Source organism: Physcomitrium patens, chromosome 5 (assembly GCF_059467195.1).
Source record: "Physcomitrium patens ecotype Gransden chromosome 5, ASM5946719v1, whole genome shotgun sequence".
Classification (NCBI taxonomy): Eukaryota; Viridiplantae; Streptophyta; class Bryopsida; order Funariales; family Funariaceae; genus Physcomitrium; species Physcomitrium patens.
The window spans coordinates 10,975,813-10,993,929 of record NC_143414.1 but is presented as its reverse complement, the minus strand read 5'-3'; the positions used below and the strand labels follow the sequence as shown (position 1 = coordinate 10,993,929).

The 18,117-nt window shown below is 38.7% G+C and overlaps 4 protein-coding genes across 7 annotated transcripts; 3 read left to right on the top strand and 1 right to left on the bottom strand.

The window, feature by feature from the left end:
- The first annotated feature begins 1,306 nt into the window (after nucleotides 1–1,306).
- Nucleotides 1,307–3,432, top strand: LOC112282863 (uncharacterized). The gene has a single exon (XM_024520978.3). The coding sequence runs from the start codon at nucleotides 1,937–1,939 to the stop codon at nucleotides 2,798–2,800; it is 864 nt and encodes a 287-aa protein (XP_024376746.1). The 5' UTR covers nucleotides 1,307–1,936; the 3' UTR covers nucleotides 2,801–3,432.
- Nucleotides 3,433–8,003: 4,571 nt separating this feature from the next.
- Nucleotides 8,004–10,638, top strand: LOC112282449 (nuclear pore complex protein NUP35). The gene is made up of 4 exons (XM_024520035.3): nucleotides 8,004–8,306; nucleotides 8,719–9,468; nucleotides 9,773–9,884; nucleotides 10,183–10,638. The coding sequence occupies exons 2-4, from the start codon at nucleotides 8,810–8,812 to the stop codon at nucleotides 10,486–10,488; spliced, it is 1,077 nt and encodes a 358-aa protein (XP_024375803.1). The 5' UTR covers nucleotides 8,004–8,306; nucleotides 8,719–8,809; the 3' UTR covers nucleotides 10,489–10,638.
- A 192-nt stretch (nucleotides 10,639–10,830) lies between these two features.
- Nucleotides 10,831–13,597, bottom strand: LOC112282450 (uncharacterized). Of its 4 annotated transcripts, none has more exons than XR_002969902.3 (4): nucleotides 13,319–13,595; nucleotides 11,821–12,792; nucleotides 11,262–11,361; nucleotides 10,831–11,089 (listed from the first exon to the last, which is right to left on the bottom strand). XR_002969902.3 is itself a non-coding variant. In XM_024520038.3 (2 exons), exons 1-2 carry the CDS (start codon nucleotides 13,578–13,580, stop codon nucleotides 12,056–12,058), a joined length of 945 nt encoding a protein of 314 aa, XP_024375806.1. In that variant the 5' UTR covers nucleotides 13,581–13,597; the 3' UTR covers nucleotides 11,503–12,055. The 4 variants fall into 4 exon arrangements, 2 of the variants coding, with proteins under 2 accessions (XP_024375806.1, XP_024375804.1); XR_016502965.1 differs by having other exon boundaries at nucleotides 11,864–12,792; XM_024520038.3 differs by lacking the exons at nucleotides 10,831–11,089; nucleotides 11,262–11,361 and having other exon boundaries at nucleotides 11,503–12,738; nucleotides 13,319–13,597.
- A 117-nt stretch (nucleotides 13,598–13,714) lies between these two features.
- LOC112282448 (uncharacterized) lies at nucleotides 13,715–18,091 on the top strand. The gene is made up of 9 exons (XM_024520034.3): nucleotides 13,715–14,007; nucleotides 14,591–14,776; nucleotides 15,170–15,299; nucleotides 15,407–15,496; nucleotides 15,884–16,053; nucleotides 16,469–16,564; nucleotides 16,771–16,864; nucleotides 17,032–17,145; nucleotides 17,555–18,091. The coding sequence occupies exons 1-9, from the start codon at nucleotides 13,909–13,911 to the stop codon at nucleotides 17,656–17,658; spliced, it is 1,083 nt and encodes a 360-aa protein (XP_024375802.1). The 5' UTR covers nucleotides 13,715–13,908; the 3' UTR covers nucleotides 17,659–18,091.
- Nucleotides 18,092–18,117: the final 26 nt, after the last annotated feature.

Sequence of the window (18,117 nt, the reverse complement as noted above, 5' to 3'; positions counted from 1 at the left end):
GCACAAATTGTAAATAAAATAAAAGGTAGACAGTATAGCACAAGAAAGCGGAGAGATTTTAATACCAATGACAGTTGCAATCCTTTTTTTCACTGGAGTTTGCTGCTTTCTATCTTAAAATGAAATTCACAGAATGGCAGTTGGGAAACACCAATTATTTGAATATTACAATGCAATGATGAATTTAAAAGATACTCCACTCTAACTTTTCCCATCCCCTAAAAACTCTAAGAAAAGGCATACTTTGTATCTTATTATTCATATACAGTGCACATTTATAAAACAATAAAAATAAAAAAAATAAATCATAAAATCATGTTTCTCACATTGAATAAAACAATTCACAAGCCACACATCCCAATTTGATCATTTTTCAAATTTTCTCACTATTAAATAATTTAAAAAAAATGAGAAGTGGAAAATAAAAACTTTGTATGATTAGGATTGTTAATCATCTATGGCACGTAAAAAAGTTGCATTGTTTGCCATGAAACATATGAAAACCTTACACCATATTTCTTGACATATCAAACTTTTATCTCCTGAGTTTTATACATGGTGTTGGTGATGGTGATGTCCCCACAATTATTGCTATTGCCACCATAACTTATTTTTACTAAAATTTTAAATATGACTTATTTTAATTTTTTAAAATAAAAAATAAAAATATATTAGAGATGTGAATAGATTTTTTTGATTGGAATTAAAAAAATTAAAATTAAAAAGAAGTCCAAGTGGATGACAGATTGTGACAATAGTAGTAAGAATTGTGAAGGCATTAACAATACCTTTTTATACATACATATACATATACATATATATATACACACACATACATAACATCATATTCTATAATCATAATTTAACTTATTTATTTATTAAGGAGAGATTGGTTTAACCGCGTTTGCTTGACAAATGATCTCCCAACAAGTTGTCAGACCTGGTCCTGTACCGAATCAGCGGCCCCATCGACGAAGGTTCGACTCTCCTACTCCTGGCACCCACACACTATGACTAAAGTTCTGAACTGAAATACGCATTAATTAGATACGACAAGATAGAAGATAATCAGAGTACAAAACCCCCCAAATGACGCCACGTCGGATAAAGTAAGGGCGGTGGATAGATGAATGAATGAATAGATATCTCATATAAAGAACGAATAGATGGTTGGATGGACGAATGAAGGGGTGGATGAGCGGACGAACAGATGGACGATGGATGATGTGTCTCGTGTCTTGGAATGAGAGCATGGGCATAGGCAGGCACGAAGGAAGGAAGGAGGTGTGATGCTCATAAGCGCATATCACCATCAACATCACCATCAGCAAGCATGCATGCGTGATGCATGAAACCCTAGAGTCGTTTTCCCCTCAGCATTGGGGAAGGAAGGAGGGGCCTTTCTCTTTCGCACCACCAAAACCCCCATCGCCATCGTAATCGCATTCTATCGCATTCCATCGTCGTCCCCTTCTCCGCTCCTCCTCCCTGGTCCTCCATCTCCGTCTCCTTTTTACCTCGTACCCTTGTGCTTCTCGCTTCCTCTGTTGGTGTCAAGCTCGGCCAGGAATTCTTAGGTTATGTGTGTAAGCCAATTCGGTGCTTTCGCAGGAGCGAGATTGGGCGATCTTGAAGGGAATGGGAGAGGGGAGCGACAGCGGGAGTGGAGAGTGCGTTTGATGTTCTCTTTGTTTTGAGTTGCGTGGGCGTAGTGGGAAGAAGATAAGAAGGCGCTTCAAGAGGGTTGGCGGAGCGCTGCTTTTGTGTTTTCTTTTTGTTTTGTTTTGTTGTGATTTTCCCAAGTTGGCGAGAAAGCATGGTGGAGGAGGCGTGAAGGGATACTTTCTGCAGGAACGGGTTGTGGCGCAGGGAGAAGAGGAAAGAGTTGTGAGGGGTTGAAGACGGAGAGGGCGCGTTGGGGGGATTGTTGGATGCGATGTCTGCCGCGGTTTGCGGAAAGCGGTCGCTTTTTGAGGATTTGCGCAGCTCGCCACCAATTTCTAAGCGCCTGAGGTTTGCTCAGGGAAATTCGCCGATCTGGTTTGCTAGTGCAACTTCATCGCCACCTTCGGGTAGTAGCCCGTCCTTCGAGCCTCGCCTTGAGGCGGGCTTGCTCCTCTCACAACTCCATGCCCTGTTTCCCGATATGGAAGAACAAGCGGTGGAGAAGGTTTTGGAGGCTTCTAACAACGACCTAGATTATGCTATTAAGAGCCTGAATCTGTTGCGCTTGTATTCATCACAACAAGCGACCCCACCACATCCTGACGAGAAGGATGCTTCTGGCTCGAGTCCTTCGTTATCTTCATTCCCAAGCCGCCTAGACGAGGGTCGCTCGCAGCAAGTGCAACAACAAGAAGCCGAATACACTAATTCAACTGTTCAGTCAGAGGGGGTTAAATGGGTGGAGCTTTTAGTCACGCAAATGCAGAATGCAAGTGATTTGGATGACGCCCGCGCAAGGGCTATGTGTACCCTAGAGGGGTTTGAAAAAGCTGTTTTATCCCGCTCTGCAGCCATCATCGATGACATTCAGAAGGAGAACGTGGCCCTGAAGGAACATAATCGTGGGCTGATTCATGACAACCAGATCCTCAAAAGAGCTGTTGCTATTCAACACGAGCGGCACCAAGATCACGAAGGCCGTGTCCTGGAGCTTCAGCATGTGAAACAACTTCTTACTCAGTACCAAGAACAAGTACGAACTCTGGAGTTGAACAATTATTCGCTTACAATGCATCTTCGGCAGGCACAAGAAGGAAGTTCCATGCCAGGACGCTTTCACCCGGATGTATTCTAAGCTTATTCTTTCTAGTGCTGATACTCCATGGTCTCGTTTCGCAATTCAATTAAGAAGGTTTCGGACACTAAAATGCATGTACTCTTATTTTCTTGGATTTTTTAAATTTCCAAGTAGTTCCTAGTTTGTGGACGGCACTGTTAAGCAGCTGAACATCCCCACAGAACTTCACTCAACAACCAGGTGATAGCTACGATTGCGCTGCATTGAAGCGACATTGTGATTTGGTCCATCCTGTGGAAGCTTGTGTTCACTGAATTTGAGGAGGATATATTCCCTGAATTTGAAGAGAGTACTCTTATAGCCCATTCTACGCATGTAGGTTTGAACCATGCATGCTGAAGGACAGGAATTACGGCAAGATCTTGAGCTGCTTTAATGACCGATCGAACGGCAATGTAATATATACTATATTTTCCAGCATGAAACCTGTTCATGGGAGTACTTTCAAATAGGGGTTAAGTTCATGACTCATATTAGTTGAGTCAGAGAGAAAGAGCCCGAGCTTCGATGGCTTGTGCATGTCCTCTCTCTTCCCACATTGAAAGCTTGTGGGAAGTCTGCAAGTAACGTTGTCAAAAAAAAGAACATATATAATAAAGGTATATTTGTACTTAATATTTTACATTTAATACTATGATCTTTAAGAATTAGTAACAATGTAATGATCTATTTCTGTTTGAGCACCCAAACACATTTATGGAACTTCTACAATTTGACAAGATATTGGACTTTTGAGCATCGAAGCAGATATTTGGACTAACGTAGATAGTAATTTATTTTTGCCCTCTTTTTACAACTATGCATAATTAATTTGTATTCAAAATTTCTATATTTACTATTATTGTATAACAAAATTTTAATTAAATAAAAAATAAATCTATTTAAATAACTATTAATAATGTGTGTATATATATTTTATATATATATAGAAAGAGAAATGATAAAGTAACTCAAATTTTTACTAAATCAACCCACATGTCTAAACCATCATTGGACCCTTTTAGCCTTGTCTCCATTCCCAGTTGTTCCTCATTTCTACCCCTACCCCTACCCTTAGCTTCACCCCTTTGTTCCCATCCTTGTTTTGGCAACATCATTGAGTATAAATCTAATCAATCCATTTTTGTTACAATCCAAATGGCAAGCAACTTTGTTTTCTTCTACGATCATCTTGTAATTGTTGCAATCCGTGCATAGCTTAAATTAGATGTTATTGTAGCCATCGCAAGCTTTCTCAATCTGAACTACAAGGAAATTCTTAAGTAGGTCACTTAGTTTGCCATCCTTGTACAACTTCTGCACTTCATTTGATCCACTAATATATCTGCCTTTGATGAAGAGCCTAGATATGATGATAAGCCCATTGAGCAGATTCCTAAGCTATTGACAAAAGTTAGTATGTGTAGAAATGTCACGCTTATTGACCCACATAGAGTAACTTTGCAAAATCATGTGCAAATTGTAGCAATCTTCAAATATTTTTTGAATGCTATACAAGATCATGCATAAACTATGGCATTCTTTAAATGTTTTTTTGAATAATGCGTAGGGATGTTAAGTAGAGCATGACACAATCCTTGCCCCTTGGAAGACATTTCTCCTTGTATTTGAAGAGCAAGTCAAGGTTGATATAAGGCCAAAGATGACATGTGGTTACTATTTTTATTTTTGGTGCATTTACAAGGCCATGAGGGCTGTATTCAAAAGCTTTTGTCATCTTTACTGATGACCTTACATAAACTTTTTTAAAATTTGCAAACAATTTTACTTCATTCTTCTGAAATTTGCTCATGACAAGTATCTTATCCAATCTAGAGAGATTTAAAAGGAAGGAGGTGTTTTCTCTCCTCAACTTGATGATTATGGACTCTACATCAAAAATATATCTTTTGATATCAACAGGCTTGTAATTCCCTTGAAAAAGACGTCAAAAGTAGCATCGTCTATTGATACCAAGATCATGACTTCTTTTAATCAAAGTTCCAAATTTGGAAGTGTGTGTACTCGAAATTCCTCAACTAGCAACGTCAACAAACTTTATATTACAAAGGAGATGGATTTGGTATGGCCTATACCTATACCAGTCAACAAATCTAGTTCTTCTTCTAAAGGGAAAGCTTTTATAGGTGATGAAGAAGAAATTAATTTTGAGATTCAAGAAATGCCAAGACAAGATGAGGATTCTAATGAAGCACTCTTATATCTTGTAATAATAGCCTTATACTTCTCCTGCTCACATTGTTGTAACTTTCTCTATTGACTAGGAGTCTTAAATTATGGACATTTATTTTGTGATTATTATATAGTGGTTGGCAATGATGATTTGATAAGTTATCCTTCATGTAAAGCAAAGCATCTTAAATTGTTTCTACAAGTATGTCTAAAGCTTCATTATTATATAGATAAGATTTTTCCACTAGAGTATGCTCGTTACTTTGTTCAAGTTACTAAAGAAAAACAAGAACAATCAAAGAACATATCACAATTGTTGATGTTTACAAACCATGAAGTCTCAATGAAAGTAGGTTGAGAACAAGGAGAATGGGAAGAACAGAAATGACAATTGGAAACGTGGGAACAATTGGGAATAGGGATGGAGACTAAAATGATGTAATAATAGATAAGATAGAATGAATCACTTTAATATAAATCTATGTATCTTTAGTAAAAATCTAGGTTGCATTAGTATTTCATTATATATATCAAAATTTTAATGATCAAATATTTTTTATCTTAATATATTAAATAAAGCTCACTTATTATTTTTAGTAAAAATTATTTATTTCTACTGAGTTTTTGACAAAACCTATTCATATAAGTTCCGGAATTTTAATTCATGAATTTTATACCTAAGTTCTAATATCTTAAGTCAAAACTAACTTAGAGTTGGTATGTAATCAATTTGTGTATCATTGTTTATATGGTTTTTTCCTTGCTTAATATGCCTTATTGAATCAAGTTAGCCAAGCAATTTATTGAAATAAGCAAACTTCCTTCTAGCAATAAGAAATGTTTCCAACAAAAAATTGAACATTTTTTTTATTACAACTTTATAAATCCAAAAAATGTAAATTAAGCTAGTGGATTCATTGACAATAATGTTTGAGAATTTAAAAATAAGATTGAATTATTTTAATACAAAAGATGTTATGTAAAAAAAAGGTTTTATTTTTAATAATATATTTTATATATGAAAAGTAATTAATATGAAGTTATATATATATATAAATTAGATATTAGAAATTACTAACTTATTTTACTAAATATATATTATAACAATGATTTCTTTGATTCTATTTATAAAAACTCTATTAAAAGATAATAAAAGATAATATGTTTTTAGAATTAGAATTATATTTCTATTATGTTTGAAATTATCTAAAAAAACAAAATAATTATCTAAAACTTTTAATGCTTTAAATATATTAATTACTAAATATAATACTAAAAATATTTTTTGAAGCTTATAAGTAAATTTTGGTGACATGCATATAATAGTTAAAGACTAGCTACAATGGTAGAAAAAATCTTTAAAAAAGATATAAGTTTTTACTACTAATATAGTTATAAGTTTTTTTTAAATAATTTTGAAAGGTATTCTTTATTTTTATTTTTATTTTGAAGACCATGTAATATCAAATGTTTTAGATTTTTTAATAATTAGTAAAAATAAAAAGATATTATAACATTTTAAAGTCAATTTATTTACTTTTTGAAACCAAATGAATATAATTATATTAAAATTACATATAAAAAAATAATGGCCAAAATAAAGCAATTGCAATCATCATGCATTCTTTTAAGTTTTGAAAGTATTATTGCTTTTATTAAAAGAACATGTTTGTCTATGCTTATCTATAAATGCATGCTTATAATTTAAAAGTCATGCCTTGGTTACATATAATATGATATCAATGAGATCATTTCATTGCTTAAAAATTCCTAAACTTATATAATTGGATGTTATAATTAGTTTTTTATAAAATAAATACATCTTATATGTTTTAAAAAAAATTAATTGAATTATAAAACCAAATTATTATATATATATAAAATTTAACAAAGCCATGATGCAACTTTTTAAAAGTGCTACTCATTTCTATAAAAAAATCTTTAATTTTTCTTTAAAATAATTTTTTACTCATATAACCTGTTGTTTATTTAAGAATCATAACAAAGACATAATCAATATTATTGTTAAATACTAACATTTAATTCAAGAATTCTTAGTATAATATTTAAAAATTTAATAGTTGATCTATATGATATTTTTATTTCAAAAACTTTTTATAAAATATTTAACAAGCTTAAACAATCAAATTTGTATGGTAATTTGCAACTATAATATGAAACCAATAGAGTTTAAAATAAATGATTTATTATTTTTGAAATTATTATTATCTATTTTGAAGTGAATGATTTATATAAAATTAAGTTTTAATATAACTTTTTTCATATTTTTATTATTAAAGGATTTCTGTACATAAGAGAGAACATGAGAGGCTTCAACTTCTAAATTTTGTGATTGGTTCAAATTAAAAAGCCTCACTTAACAAGCTTTATATTTGGAAATATCATCCAAAACATTATGAGAGGAAAAACAAGGAAAGATATATATTTTTCCCTATTTGGTATAAAGATCATTGATCTTTAGAATGTACAAATAACATATTTTTAAAATATGGTTTCAACAAAAAAAATTAAAAAATACATCATAAATTGCCAAATTTATATTTTAAATTATTATTATATTTTTTTTATAAATTTTAGAATCAAGAAATGAAGTGGTCATATTTAGTGATATAACAATGTATAAATAAAATAGAATATTAAATCAACCCATATGATTCTTAAATTGACCCATCTTACTTTCATGATTCGAACTTTTTATCTACTTTTCTAATTTAGGAACATGAAAATGTGTTAACTCATTCATTTGATTTTGTTTTGATTTCTTGAAAAATTCAAGGATGCAACAACCATATTTTATAGCATAAGGGGAATTATGGGCCTCCAGGAGGATACGGGCTTTGCTACCGACTCATATCACCAAATCACCGCCACCGACACACCATTCTGATCGTCCGCAACAACGATTCCTGGAAGCCTCGGGAACAGCTCCCAGGGGACCTGGTTCTCATGGATGGGAACATCGTCCTTTTCGAGACTGGATCGGAAATCTCGCATGGCCGTTGCTATTCAATTAATCCCCAGCTCACTCTCTCTCACTACACTTTACACCCAGCCCTCCATTTAGGGTTTCGATTTTGTTTTTCGTTTTGCGACCTCGTTTTGCCGATCTCGTGTTCAGTAAAATCCTTGGAGCAAATTCTAAGCTGCGGCATAATTCGGGAGTTTTCGTAGCCGAGCTCGCGTCATTGCCAATTTTGGAGGGGTTCGACCTCGAAGCGCAGCTGAGGTTTCTCTGATCTTCTGTCTACGAGGGTGAATGTTGTATACATTTGACGGCGAATTTGCGGCAGCCAAGGGTGTCAGTCATCAGGTACGTTGTCGCATTATTCAGTGGTTGGATGCACTTTTTGTGGACATGCTGAGCTTTGTCGAGGCTTTTTGTTTCTATTGTGACGTACCTCCTCTTGTTTGTTTGGTAGTGATACACATTGACGACTTATGAGGGAGGTGTAGGCTGTGTTGCCCTAGTTTCGCAATCAGTTTCTGTACTCTTTGCTCTGTGGTGCAAGGTAGAGTCTCGACGGGAGTATCATTTGGAATGCCTCGTCAGGATGGGTTGTTTTGAATTCTGACCGCAGTCTCCCGCGAGACTCTCGAGGTTGGGGTTATTGGCTGAAAATTGTTTCTTACGACGTTGTGAAATACTTGTTACGTGGGTTGATGAGTCCGCAGAGGTGTGGGTGTTAAAGGGTTTACTTACGAAAGGTTTATCTCATGAACAGGAGGCAAGCAGAGCAGAGCTCAGGTCCTGTGTCTCCATACCGCCCCCTCTCTTCCTTTAGAGCGGGGTTGAATTAAGAACGCAGTTATAATATGAATACTCCAGGCACAGTCCCACGGAGCACAATGAAAGGGAGGTCACAATCACTTTTTTACCGGGATTTATCGGCAACCCCTGTCACTAGAGCTCCAGCATCTCGTAGAGATCTTGGTACACCAGGGCAAGTTGCTGCTGTAGCAGCATTATGGCGCGAAAACGTCGGGGGGATGGATCCACCTCCCCCTCCTATGTTCACTTTGGAGGACAGAGTTGAGAGATCTGTCGATGCTGCACCCGTGGCTGACCAAACATACAGGAGTCTCGAGTCTATGAAGTACACAGAGGGTCGGTCTCCGGTTAGGACCCCATCTAGCAGTGAGCAAAGAGATTATAACAGCTACAATTACCCTGATCCAATCATGGGCAGTCCCATGTTTTCTGCATCTCCCCCAACTCCACCCCAGAATGACTCAATAGGTAGCCCAATTTGGTGGTCAGCTTCGAAAGATCGCAGCACACACGAAGGTGTCCTAGGGAGAACTGGAGAAAAAGACGGAAGTAGTCCCGTTTCTGGGGTTGTGCAACCACCGCAGCAGAAACTGGGAGGTTTGCTCGCTTTAGAACCTCCTCGAGATATTGTCCGACCCGAGGTCCTGCTTTCTGGTTGCGCCGCCGATGCTATGGAGGGCGATGAGTGGGTGACGGTTTTTGGGTACCATTCCGTCTTTATCCTATTGCAGGCTGCTAAACCGCATAATTTATTTTCACATAATCGCATATACGAGTGAAGGCACTCTTGTTAACAGTTTTCTCAAGTTTGAAAATATTTTTATTTGGAAGATTAGCGGCGACTAATCTCTGGTTCCTTTGAAAATATTTTTATTCAGCATTTACCCGGTGACCATATTTTGAATCCGGTCTCATTTTGAAGTACAGTGCCCAAATGGGACATTTTGTTGTGAACCTACGCACAAAGCTTCGGGTTTCTGAAACCGAGGCTGGTTCTCCTATTGCAGATTCGGAGCAGCAGAAACAAACACTGTCATGAGAGAGTTCGAGAAATGTGGGCCTATCGTGGATCACGTCTCTGGACCTGGTGGAGCAAATTGGATACACATTCAGTATCAGGTCAGTCTCTACTTCTAAATTGATTTGGAGGATTGTTATCTCGCTCAACTACTTCCCTCAGCTATTGTATTATACCAGTATAATGCGGAACATATTGCCCTAGTCTGGCTTTCCTGTGGGCAGTAACTGAACGGGTCTGCTTGATTACACTGCTTCTCATGTTTTCTTCTACTTCAAATTTTCAAGGCTGCAACGCTTTGTTAAGTTTTGGTGTAGGCAGCCTGTGTGTTATGTCTCTAGGCTCAACCTTCTAGAGATGGCCCATCTGCGATTGAAGGGTGGTTGTTTGTTGTCACAGAACCGATATGATGCCAAGAAGGCGCTGCTGAAGGATGGGATGTTGCTGAATGGCTCTCTTATTGTTGGTGTGAAGTCTTTGGACCTGGCACAACGGCAAATTCTAACTAGTAGGCAAGAGCACCCAGCATCCATGATCCTTCCTCCTCGATCAACTGGTTGGGGGGCGGCAAATGCCAGCGGGCAAGTGTCCCAGCGCCCTTATTATGTGCAGCGGACAGAAAATGGATCCCGGTCGTCTGGTGTGCTTGCCATGCCAGAAAAATCGACTGTCACCAAATTCGTTGAGTTTGTATTTGGTATGTAATGGAGGTAAAAGTAGATGAAGTAGCATATTGGGAACTTAAAGATTATTTGTTCACGTTTTAAAATAGTCTAGGAGAAGTCCACTCTTGTTGACTGCTCTGTGTGTGAGCTATTTTAAAGGTTAAAGTGTGAAAATCACATATTCCACTCATTACTGTCTACACACATTCAAATACGTTTCTTATTGCTCCACCTTATCTTAACTATCTACTATTAATAGAATACATATATAAATTTACTTAGTAGTACCCAAGTTTCACTTATCTCCCCATGGATGTCACAATAGTATAACAATGTAGCAATAATCCTAATTCGATAACATTCCAGCCTAAATTTGTCATGCTTTTGCCATGGCTTGCATTTTGGAATAATTAATGAAAATGGAAATGGAAATAATGTGTTTTTGCAGACCTAAAATTTCCAACAAGTAATTGCTTAATTAAAATATGAAGGTCGTAGATGCCTTAATTAGATCTGTTAGGTCTGCTAAAACACCCTTAGATTGGACTTGCAAATGAACTCCAAAGCCTGGTCAAACACTTCACCCCTCTCAATTTAAAAGCACCGTTTGTAGCAGAAACGTTTCCTCGCTCATTGTTTGCCTGCAGCACAAAGCCCATAACAAGAGTTGAGAGCAAGCACCTCGGAGGACAAAGACAGAGAACCGGAATGAGGGCTTAGTAGGACTGAGATGGGGACTGGAAAGTATGCTTGCAAAGCTGGAGAATAATAACGTCGAAAAACGTCCTTGTAGCGCAGCTCTTTCATTATTACCAATTTTTTTAATCAGAATTGCCAGCCAATAGTGTGTAGCTGTTGCACTTCAATTCTGTCGAATAGATAACGTTTCTCGTGTAGTAGATACGGCTCCACGCTGAAAGAAAGCCCCAAGTACAGTCAGACATGCAAAAGATAATCAGAATCACTTCTAGGTTTTTTGAGTGTCTCAAATTACAAGATGGCTGAGGATCGTAACGCCTCGAACACAGAGCGTCGGATGAAAGGAACAAAAAACTGTCTGAAATGATCTCAAATTACCAGTAACGCGTCAAAAATCCATAGTACATGTCAACTCTCATTTATCTGGAATACAATCAAGTCTACTTGAGAACTGTCACCGCATGAACTCAAAACTATTGATGCATTGAAATCTCCAGCTGAAGTAATTATCACAGGGGCATGCATTGTTGATGTGCTACTCAGCAGCATTAAAATAGATGGTGCACATGGTGCCATTTGAAGTGTTGCGGCACACCGAGTAACACAGGTGCTCTGCACGGCTTTGAGAGACTGCAGAAAGTGAAGTTGCAGTTGTCTGCAATACAATCCTCACCTAGCTTAAAACAGAAGTAGCAGTAGGCAGAGGATTAGCTGACCCTTAAGGAATAGCACCAAGGACAATAGTTTGATATGATGACATATCAAGATGCCAGTACGTCCTCAAAACGTGTCTCAGAAGCATTTGTGCCTCACTTGAAAGGAAGTGTACATTCCACCCATTGAAGTGGTTCCAAGCTGATTGAACCCCTCCGAAGCAGACTTGTAAGCCATTGACGGTGGTTGGCGTATCAAGTCCCTGAAGATCTATCAAGCCCATTTTCTAGAAGCTGCAAACGCTTTTCAAATGATTCCAATGTCTTGCACAGAGATGACTCGATGCGTGTACAAACAGTTTCAAGTCTTTCGAGACGCTGGCATACATCCTCTAGGGAAACCTCGGTTTTTACAGGTGGGAGTGAATTTGGAGGAGAAGAATGTGGTTCTGTCTTCAATGCCAACGCACGCATAGCGAGCTCCGCATGAGGTAAAGTTCCACGTTGTTGAGATTGAAACATATGAGCAAAACCTTGTACACCAGGATCACCACTGGATGCCATTTTATTCATCATGTCAGGCATTGAAAAGCCTTTTGCCATTTGCAACATGAATGGGGTCAATGATCCAAGTGAGGGTGCTGGATTCCCTCCACCAATCGCTGCCTGTTCTGGAACAGAAACTTGACGCGACCCTCCAGCCAGAAAGGGACCAGGAGAGGCCACAATAAGAATATGCTGAACGATTACTTGAGACTTATCTTGAAGAGAAAGTAATCGGATCGTTACTGATTTGCAAAATCCTGGATCTTCCACATTCATTCCAGCTCTGTACAAATATGGTTTCTCTTCATTGGTCTCCAATTGCCCTCGGGCGGTACAGAGATATTCTGCATCAGTCTCTCCCTCATTTTGACGATACGCTTCACAAGTCCTGGCTGTGCTCAGCACCTCCATGTTGTAAATAGCGTGCTGTTGCTGCTGAAAAGTAACTGCAGCACTTGAAATTTACAAGATGTAATGCAATCGATCATTATTCTATAACGAAGTTCTTAACAAAGGTCTGAATCCGCAAACTGTCTCCAGTTCAGTCACACCAAAATGAATAGACCAATCCAAAGCAGAAAATTGTAGTCCAAATCAGTGTAAGCTAGCGACAATACGTCAATGCTGTCAACCTCACTAACTCATCACAGCTACAGCATCGAAACTAGGTACTGGGAATTTCAATGCAGGATTGCCCATCGAAAAGAGAACACACCCGCTGATCATTCACAAAATTTTAACTCCAGGCTGAAATGAATACCCTGAAACTCATCATCGTGCCATTTTCTCTTTTCTTCTTCTAATTCCTAAAAACCAAGTTACCTCTCGGACATAACTAATCAAAGGAAACCAACAAATTAAAAGATCGCACCAAGTATGTCATCAGAGCTCCCACCACCAAGAAAAGTGCGAGAAGATCAACGAACGCATTCGCATCTATTTCGCACCCGTGAAACAAGACAGAATCATCACCTGTTATTTCACAAGACTGCTTCTCGGGGCCAGGAACAAGACGGATGCGCACATTCCCCATGCCTCCAGCACCGTCGTCACTGCTGTGGACGTCGCGAATCGTGACATGTCGCGATAGATGCGATGCTTCTGGTCCGTCCGCGATGGACCAGGTGCTACAAATTTCCCATCGTGGCGACGCCATCGCCAATTCTCGAAGAACAGACCACTTGTGCTCCTCGACATGGACACTCGTGAGCAGAACCCTAATTCTCGCAATCATGCATAATTCCGAACATTCATCATATGGTATGTGTTTCGGAATGAAAGGTAACATTAACCGGGTATCAATCTAAATGCCGGATATCTTTGTCCTTCAGCACCCGCGTCGTCTCCAATACTGCTGTAGTTGCTGTTGTTGAGAAATCGTTTCAGCTAGGATTTAGGGTTTAGTGCAGCGGCCGTGGTGAACCCGGCCGTCCTTTGACTGCAGAGTCGAAATTTTGCACTACTCTCTTCCGATCAGTCACTGTGTCGCACTTGTGTTTCGATCTTTCTGTTGTTAGTAGTGCTTTTCTTCTATTCTGAGATTGTAAGCATAGAAAGTAGTCATGGCGGACGCATCCTCAGGTGAACATGAGCCGGAGTTGCCGCCTCACTTGGAGCTTCAGCGCACTAGAGTTGTGTGTGCCCCCGACGCACCTTCTTATGTAAGATTTTCCCACCCTCGTGTTTTTCTCTGCTCGTATAATCACTCACATTTGTATAAGAGGATTGGTGTTCTTCGATGGATTGAGAAGTGCTTCTCACAATTTGGCTACTTAAGTCTCCTCCTAGTCTTAAGAATGGTGCCCTGTTGGAGATAGTATCGATATGATATTAAGCGGAAAAATGTTCAAGAGTCGATGGTGTCTTGCTTCTCTCGCGGAAGTTGGAGAGAGGGGTTTAGTAGGAATTGGCACGCGAGGTTCTCGTACTGGAAGATTTCGATGGTCTAGGGATTATGTCGAGGACTAAAGACTAGTTAACAGGGTGTGACGCATAATATGAGTAATAATTCCGCACGAAATTGAGCAATGTATGATTTCAGCAGTTAGGGATGCAGGCTAATTCGTCCTTGGGGGCTGTCATAATATAGACGAGATTAGATATTTTATCAAGGCAGTTTGCTTTCCCATTCCTATGTTCTTTGTGCATGTGCGTTGTTTAGGGTTTAGGGTTTATGGTTTAGCGCGTGGTTGCTCGATGATCCTGTTTCTCAATGATTCTAACATAATGTGCCTTCTTAAACAGACAGAATCTGTGCAGTATTCCGGGGCATATATGGCATATGGCGTGGACAACAGCTTACGGATTGAGGATTTCTGCAAGAACCTGCGAGTGGAAATCATTTCCATGAATGAGGAGGATATTGAGTTTGATATAGTCGGGATTGATGCCGCCATTGCCAATGCATTCCGGAGAATTCTTATTGCTGAGGTACCACTAGTTTCCTGTAATCAGAGGTAGAATCCTCATCAGGCAACCTGGGGTTTGTTGGTGTGGTTAAAGCATTCATTCATTTTTCCTATCTTTTCACCAGGTAGCGTCTGGGTTAGGTTTCACCGCACACGTATAAATTTCAAGTCAGATTTGCCAGAGATTAATGCAGATGATTACAAAGAACGATTTCGGAACCCACTCTTGTATTGAGAGAGTCCAATTTTTTCTTATGTTGGATATCTCAAACTGTGTCCAATGTCTGATGGAGGTCAAAGGGATTCTGTATCTCATTGCATTCAAGACTCCAGCGAATTGTGTAACTAAGACACGCCGATCTGAAGAGGAAATTGAATACTAGGTGTGTTGTTTGTATTGTTGGTGTATTTGCAGGTCCCTACGATGGCAATTGAGAAGGTTTACATTGCAAATAACACATCCGTTATTCAAGACGAGGTTCTTGCTCATCGTCTTGGGTTGCTACCAATCAAGGCGGACCCACGGCTTTTCGATTACAAGAGTGGTAATTTTGACAGTCTTCGACTCCATTTTGAGCTTGTCGTCTTATGGGAGATCTAAACTGACGCTGACGATGTGTTCTAATGATGCATTCTGCCTGGATAATTGCAGAAGAGGAGAATGCTAATGAGAAAAACACAATAGTCTTTAAGATTGATGTTGTGTGCACTCGAAAAGGGGAGCGAGTTCTCAATAGTTCAGGTTAGCCCCCCATCACTACCTTTTAAGATCATGTTAACCGCTCTAAGAAGGGGGAACAAAGGAAATCTTTGTAGAGTCTCCGTCTCTGTCAAGTTCCGTGTTCTTGCAAAGAATTTAATTGTTTTGAGGATTGCAATAGGAGGAATACTTCATCCCGAGATATAATGGCGACTCTGGTCATTTGAATGAACGAAGCATGAGTAGGTATTAATCTTTATCCTTCAAGGTAGATTGACACTCTTGAGCTGCGTTGCCTTTTCCATAGTGCTCTGAACCTCAGCTCTGTTGAGTGCGTCTAAAGTCTTCTACTAAGTTATTAAAGTCTTTCACGAGGATCGTGATTGTGGATGGAACTTCAAAGCGTGGTGGTGTTCCATGTCTTTGCAGTGACGTCGGATCAGATGAAATGGTTGCCTGAAGGTAGTGAAATGCCCTTCAATACCATGACAAAATTTACCTCATTTGGGTCTAGTCAAAAAAACTTGCCTGGATTACCTGCGGAAGGCATTTCTTGTCAGTACCCTGATATTATCGTGGCCAAACTCAGGCCAGGCCAGGTATGAGTTGTTATCTCTCTTCTACTAATATGGTCATAGCTTTGTTACTTCTAGTGACATCACGTGCCATGAAAGTCACAATTTAAACTTTTACTTACTGCTGCTTCGAACCTGGTAACCTTACCTTTTGGTATGATACTCCGACCGGCAAGCTGTCGCCATTAGACCGTGAAAAGAATAATTTTTCTGACGAATAGAGTAGAGAGTGTCTTTTGTACCTCTCAAGCACCAGATGTTGATGTGCACATGGCTTAATTACAACCATGGTTTTTACTTCGTTTTTTGTTCCTGTAAGAGGTGAGATACGTGGTTTAGCTGTATTGTGTAAAATCTAGCTTGAGATCTCATCTGAGAGAGAAGGCGAAGTTGGAGCTTATCACTTAGACATTAATGGATATTTTGTTTTGATCTATAGGCCATAGAGCTTGAAGGGCATGCAATAAAAGGTTCTGGCAATATTCATGCAAAGTGGTCGCCTGTTGCTACTGCCCGATACAGGATGCTTCCAGAGGTACTAACTTTGCATAATCGATTCTAAGTACCTTACTTTTGTTCCTCTCACGTTTTATCAGGCACCTTTTACCGCCTACTCGTTTTATGTTTTTAAAATTCTTTTATTCTATTCTATTTTATCTTGATCTTAGTTTCTGAAGGTTTGTTCTCTTCTTTATATTTGATGAGCAAGTGTCTGACATTCTGCATACTTGGGGTAAACAGGTAAACCTAATGGAAGACATTCAAGGAAAGCTTGCTGAAGAACTTGTTCAGAAATGTCCTACTGGAGTTTTCGACATTGAAGATGTTGGTACAGGTACTATTTCCTTTTCGAAAGACTTGATTGCAATATTTTTCATGCGACCCCTTTACTATCTTCAATCTGCACTTATTCATTGTAATATTGTACATCTAGGCTGGTAATGGCCGTTTTGGACTCTGTACATAACTGCCGTTACAGACTCTGTTAATTGTCTTTTGCAGTCAAGAAGGCCATTGTGGCAAGACCAAGGAACTGCACGCTGTGTCGCGAGTGTGTAAGGGGAACTGATTGGGATAAGCGAGTGCAACTTACTCGAGTTAAAGACCATTTTATATGTGAGTTGGTTTTGGGAACTTAAAAGTGGATGAACTAAAGCAGGTCTTGTGTGTTATAATTGCTTGATGTGTTCAGCTTTCATTGATACCTTACTTCCTGTCTCACAAAATTAATCTTGACCTTGAGATGCCTTTTATATAAACTATCTCCACTTCTGTGTATCAGGTCTGTCTGGTCGGTCCTTGTTCTTCATTAGAATTTCGATATTGTGAGACATGCGCTGGGACTGAATTGAGCAATGAGATATTAGGAGTTGACACGTGGAAGAATAGTTCTGAAAGACTCGTTTATCTGAAGATATATGAAAGTTATGATTACCTTGGTCACATGACATTAGTATTTCAGTAAAAGCACATTTGTTTCGTACATTATCTGATCATTTTTCATCTGTTTGTATTGTGGATGCAGTTACTATTGAATCCACTGGAGCACTACGACCTGAGGTTCTTTTCACAGAGGCTATCAAAATCCTCAATGAAAAATGTCACAGGATTATTACAGAACTTTCATAGAACTTTTACTGTAGCCTATAGGTCTCATCTTTTGGATCTTATCCTCAGGCTTCAGTCTGGAAATCCTGGAGAGTAACGACAGCGCAGTCAATGCATTTGAGATGTGGATTTTGCCAGACACCATGTACGCTTGAATTTGGGAAGACAGGTGAATTGTTCATAGTAAGACCTCTAAACAAGAACTGGAGATCTACATTCAAGTGAACTTGAGACATCTGATATTTCTGTTGTAATCTCTACCTCACTAGGAAGGTTACGAAAGCACCATTGAGTTGGAGCCAACAATAGATGTAGACATAGAATGCTTTACTTCTCAACCATATGCAAGGTTTGTTGAAGAATCCGGCTATAGTCTTTGTTTGTTGCTGGTATGATTTTTGACCTGTCATTGAGTGAATTCATTTATCATCTAAATGAACATCCTGTTGCTATCGTTCCTGTTGCATGTATGCGTCTTTT

Bases quoted from the DNA above. Each gene is read 5' to 3' on its own strand.
- LOC112282450 (XM_024520036.3), bottom strand. From the start codon at position 13,580: ATGATTGCGAGAATTAGGGTTCTGCTCACGAGTGTCCATGTCGAGGAG. The intron at 12,793-13,318 runs GTGATGATTCTG...CAAGTGCTGCAG, and splicing joins GCAGTCTTGTGAAATAACAG to TTACTTTTCAGCAGCAACAG.
- LOC112282449 (XM_024520035.3), top strand. From the start codon at position 8,810: ATGAATACTCCAGGCACAGTCCCACGGAGCACAATGAAAGGGAGGTCA. The intron at 9,469-9,772 runs GTACCATTCCGT...CTCCTATTGCAG, and splicing joins GAGTGGGTGACGGTTTTTGG to ATTCGGAGCAGCAGAAACAA. The intron at 9,885-10,182 runs GTCAGTCTCTAC...TTGTTGTCACAG, and splicing joins GGATACACATTCAGTATCAG to AACCGATATGATGCCAAGAA.
- LOC112282448 (XM_024520034.3), top strand. From the start codon at position 13,909: ATGGCGGACGCATCCTCAGGTGAACATGAGCCGGAGTTGCCGCCTCAC. The intron at 16,054-16,468 runs GTATGAGTTGTT...TTTGATCTATAG, and splicing joins CCAAACTCAGGCCAGGCCAG to GCCATAGAGCTTGAAGGGCA. The intron at 16,565-16,770 runs GTACTAACTTTG...TGGGGTAAACAG, and splicing joins GATACAGGATGCTTCCAGAG to GTAAACCTAATGGAAGACAT.
- LOC112282863 (XM_024520978.3), top strand. From the start codon at position 1,937: ATGTCTGCCGCGGTTTGCGGAAAGCGGTCGCTTTTTGAGGATTTGCGC.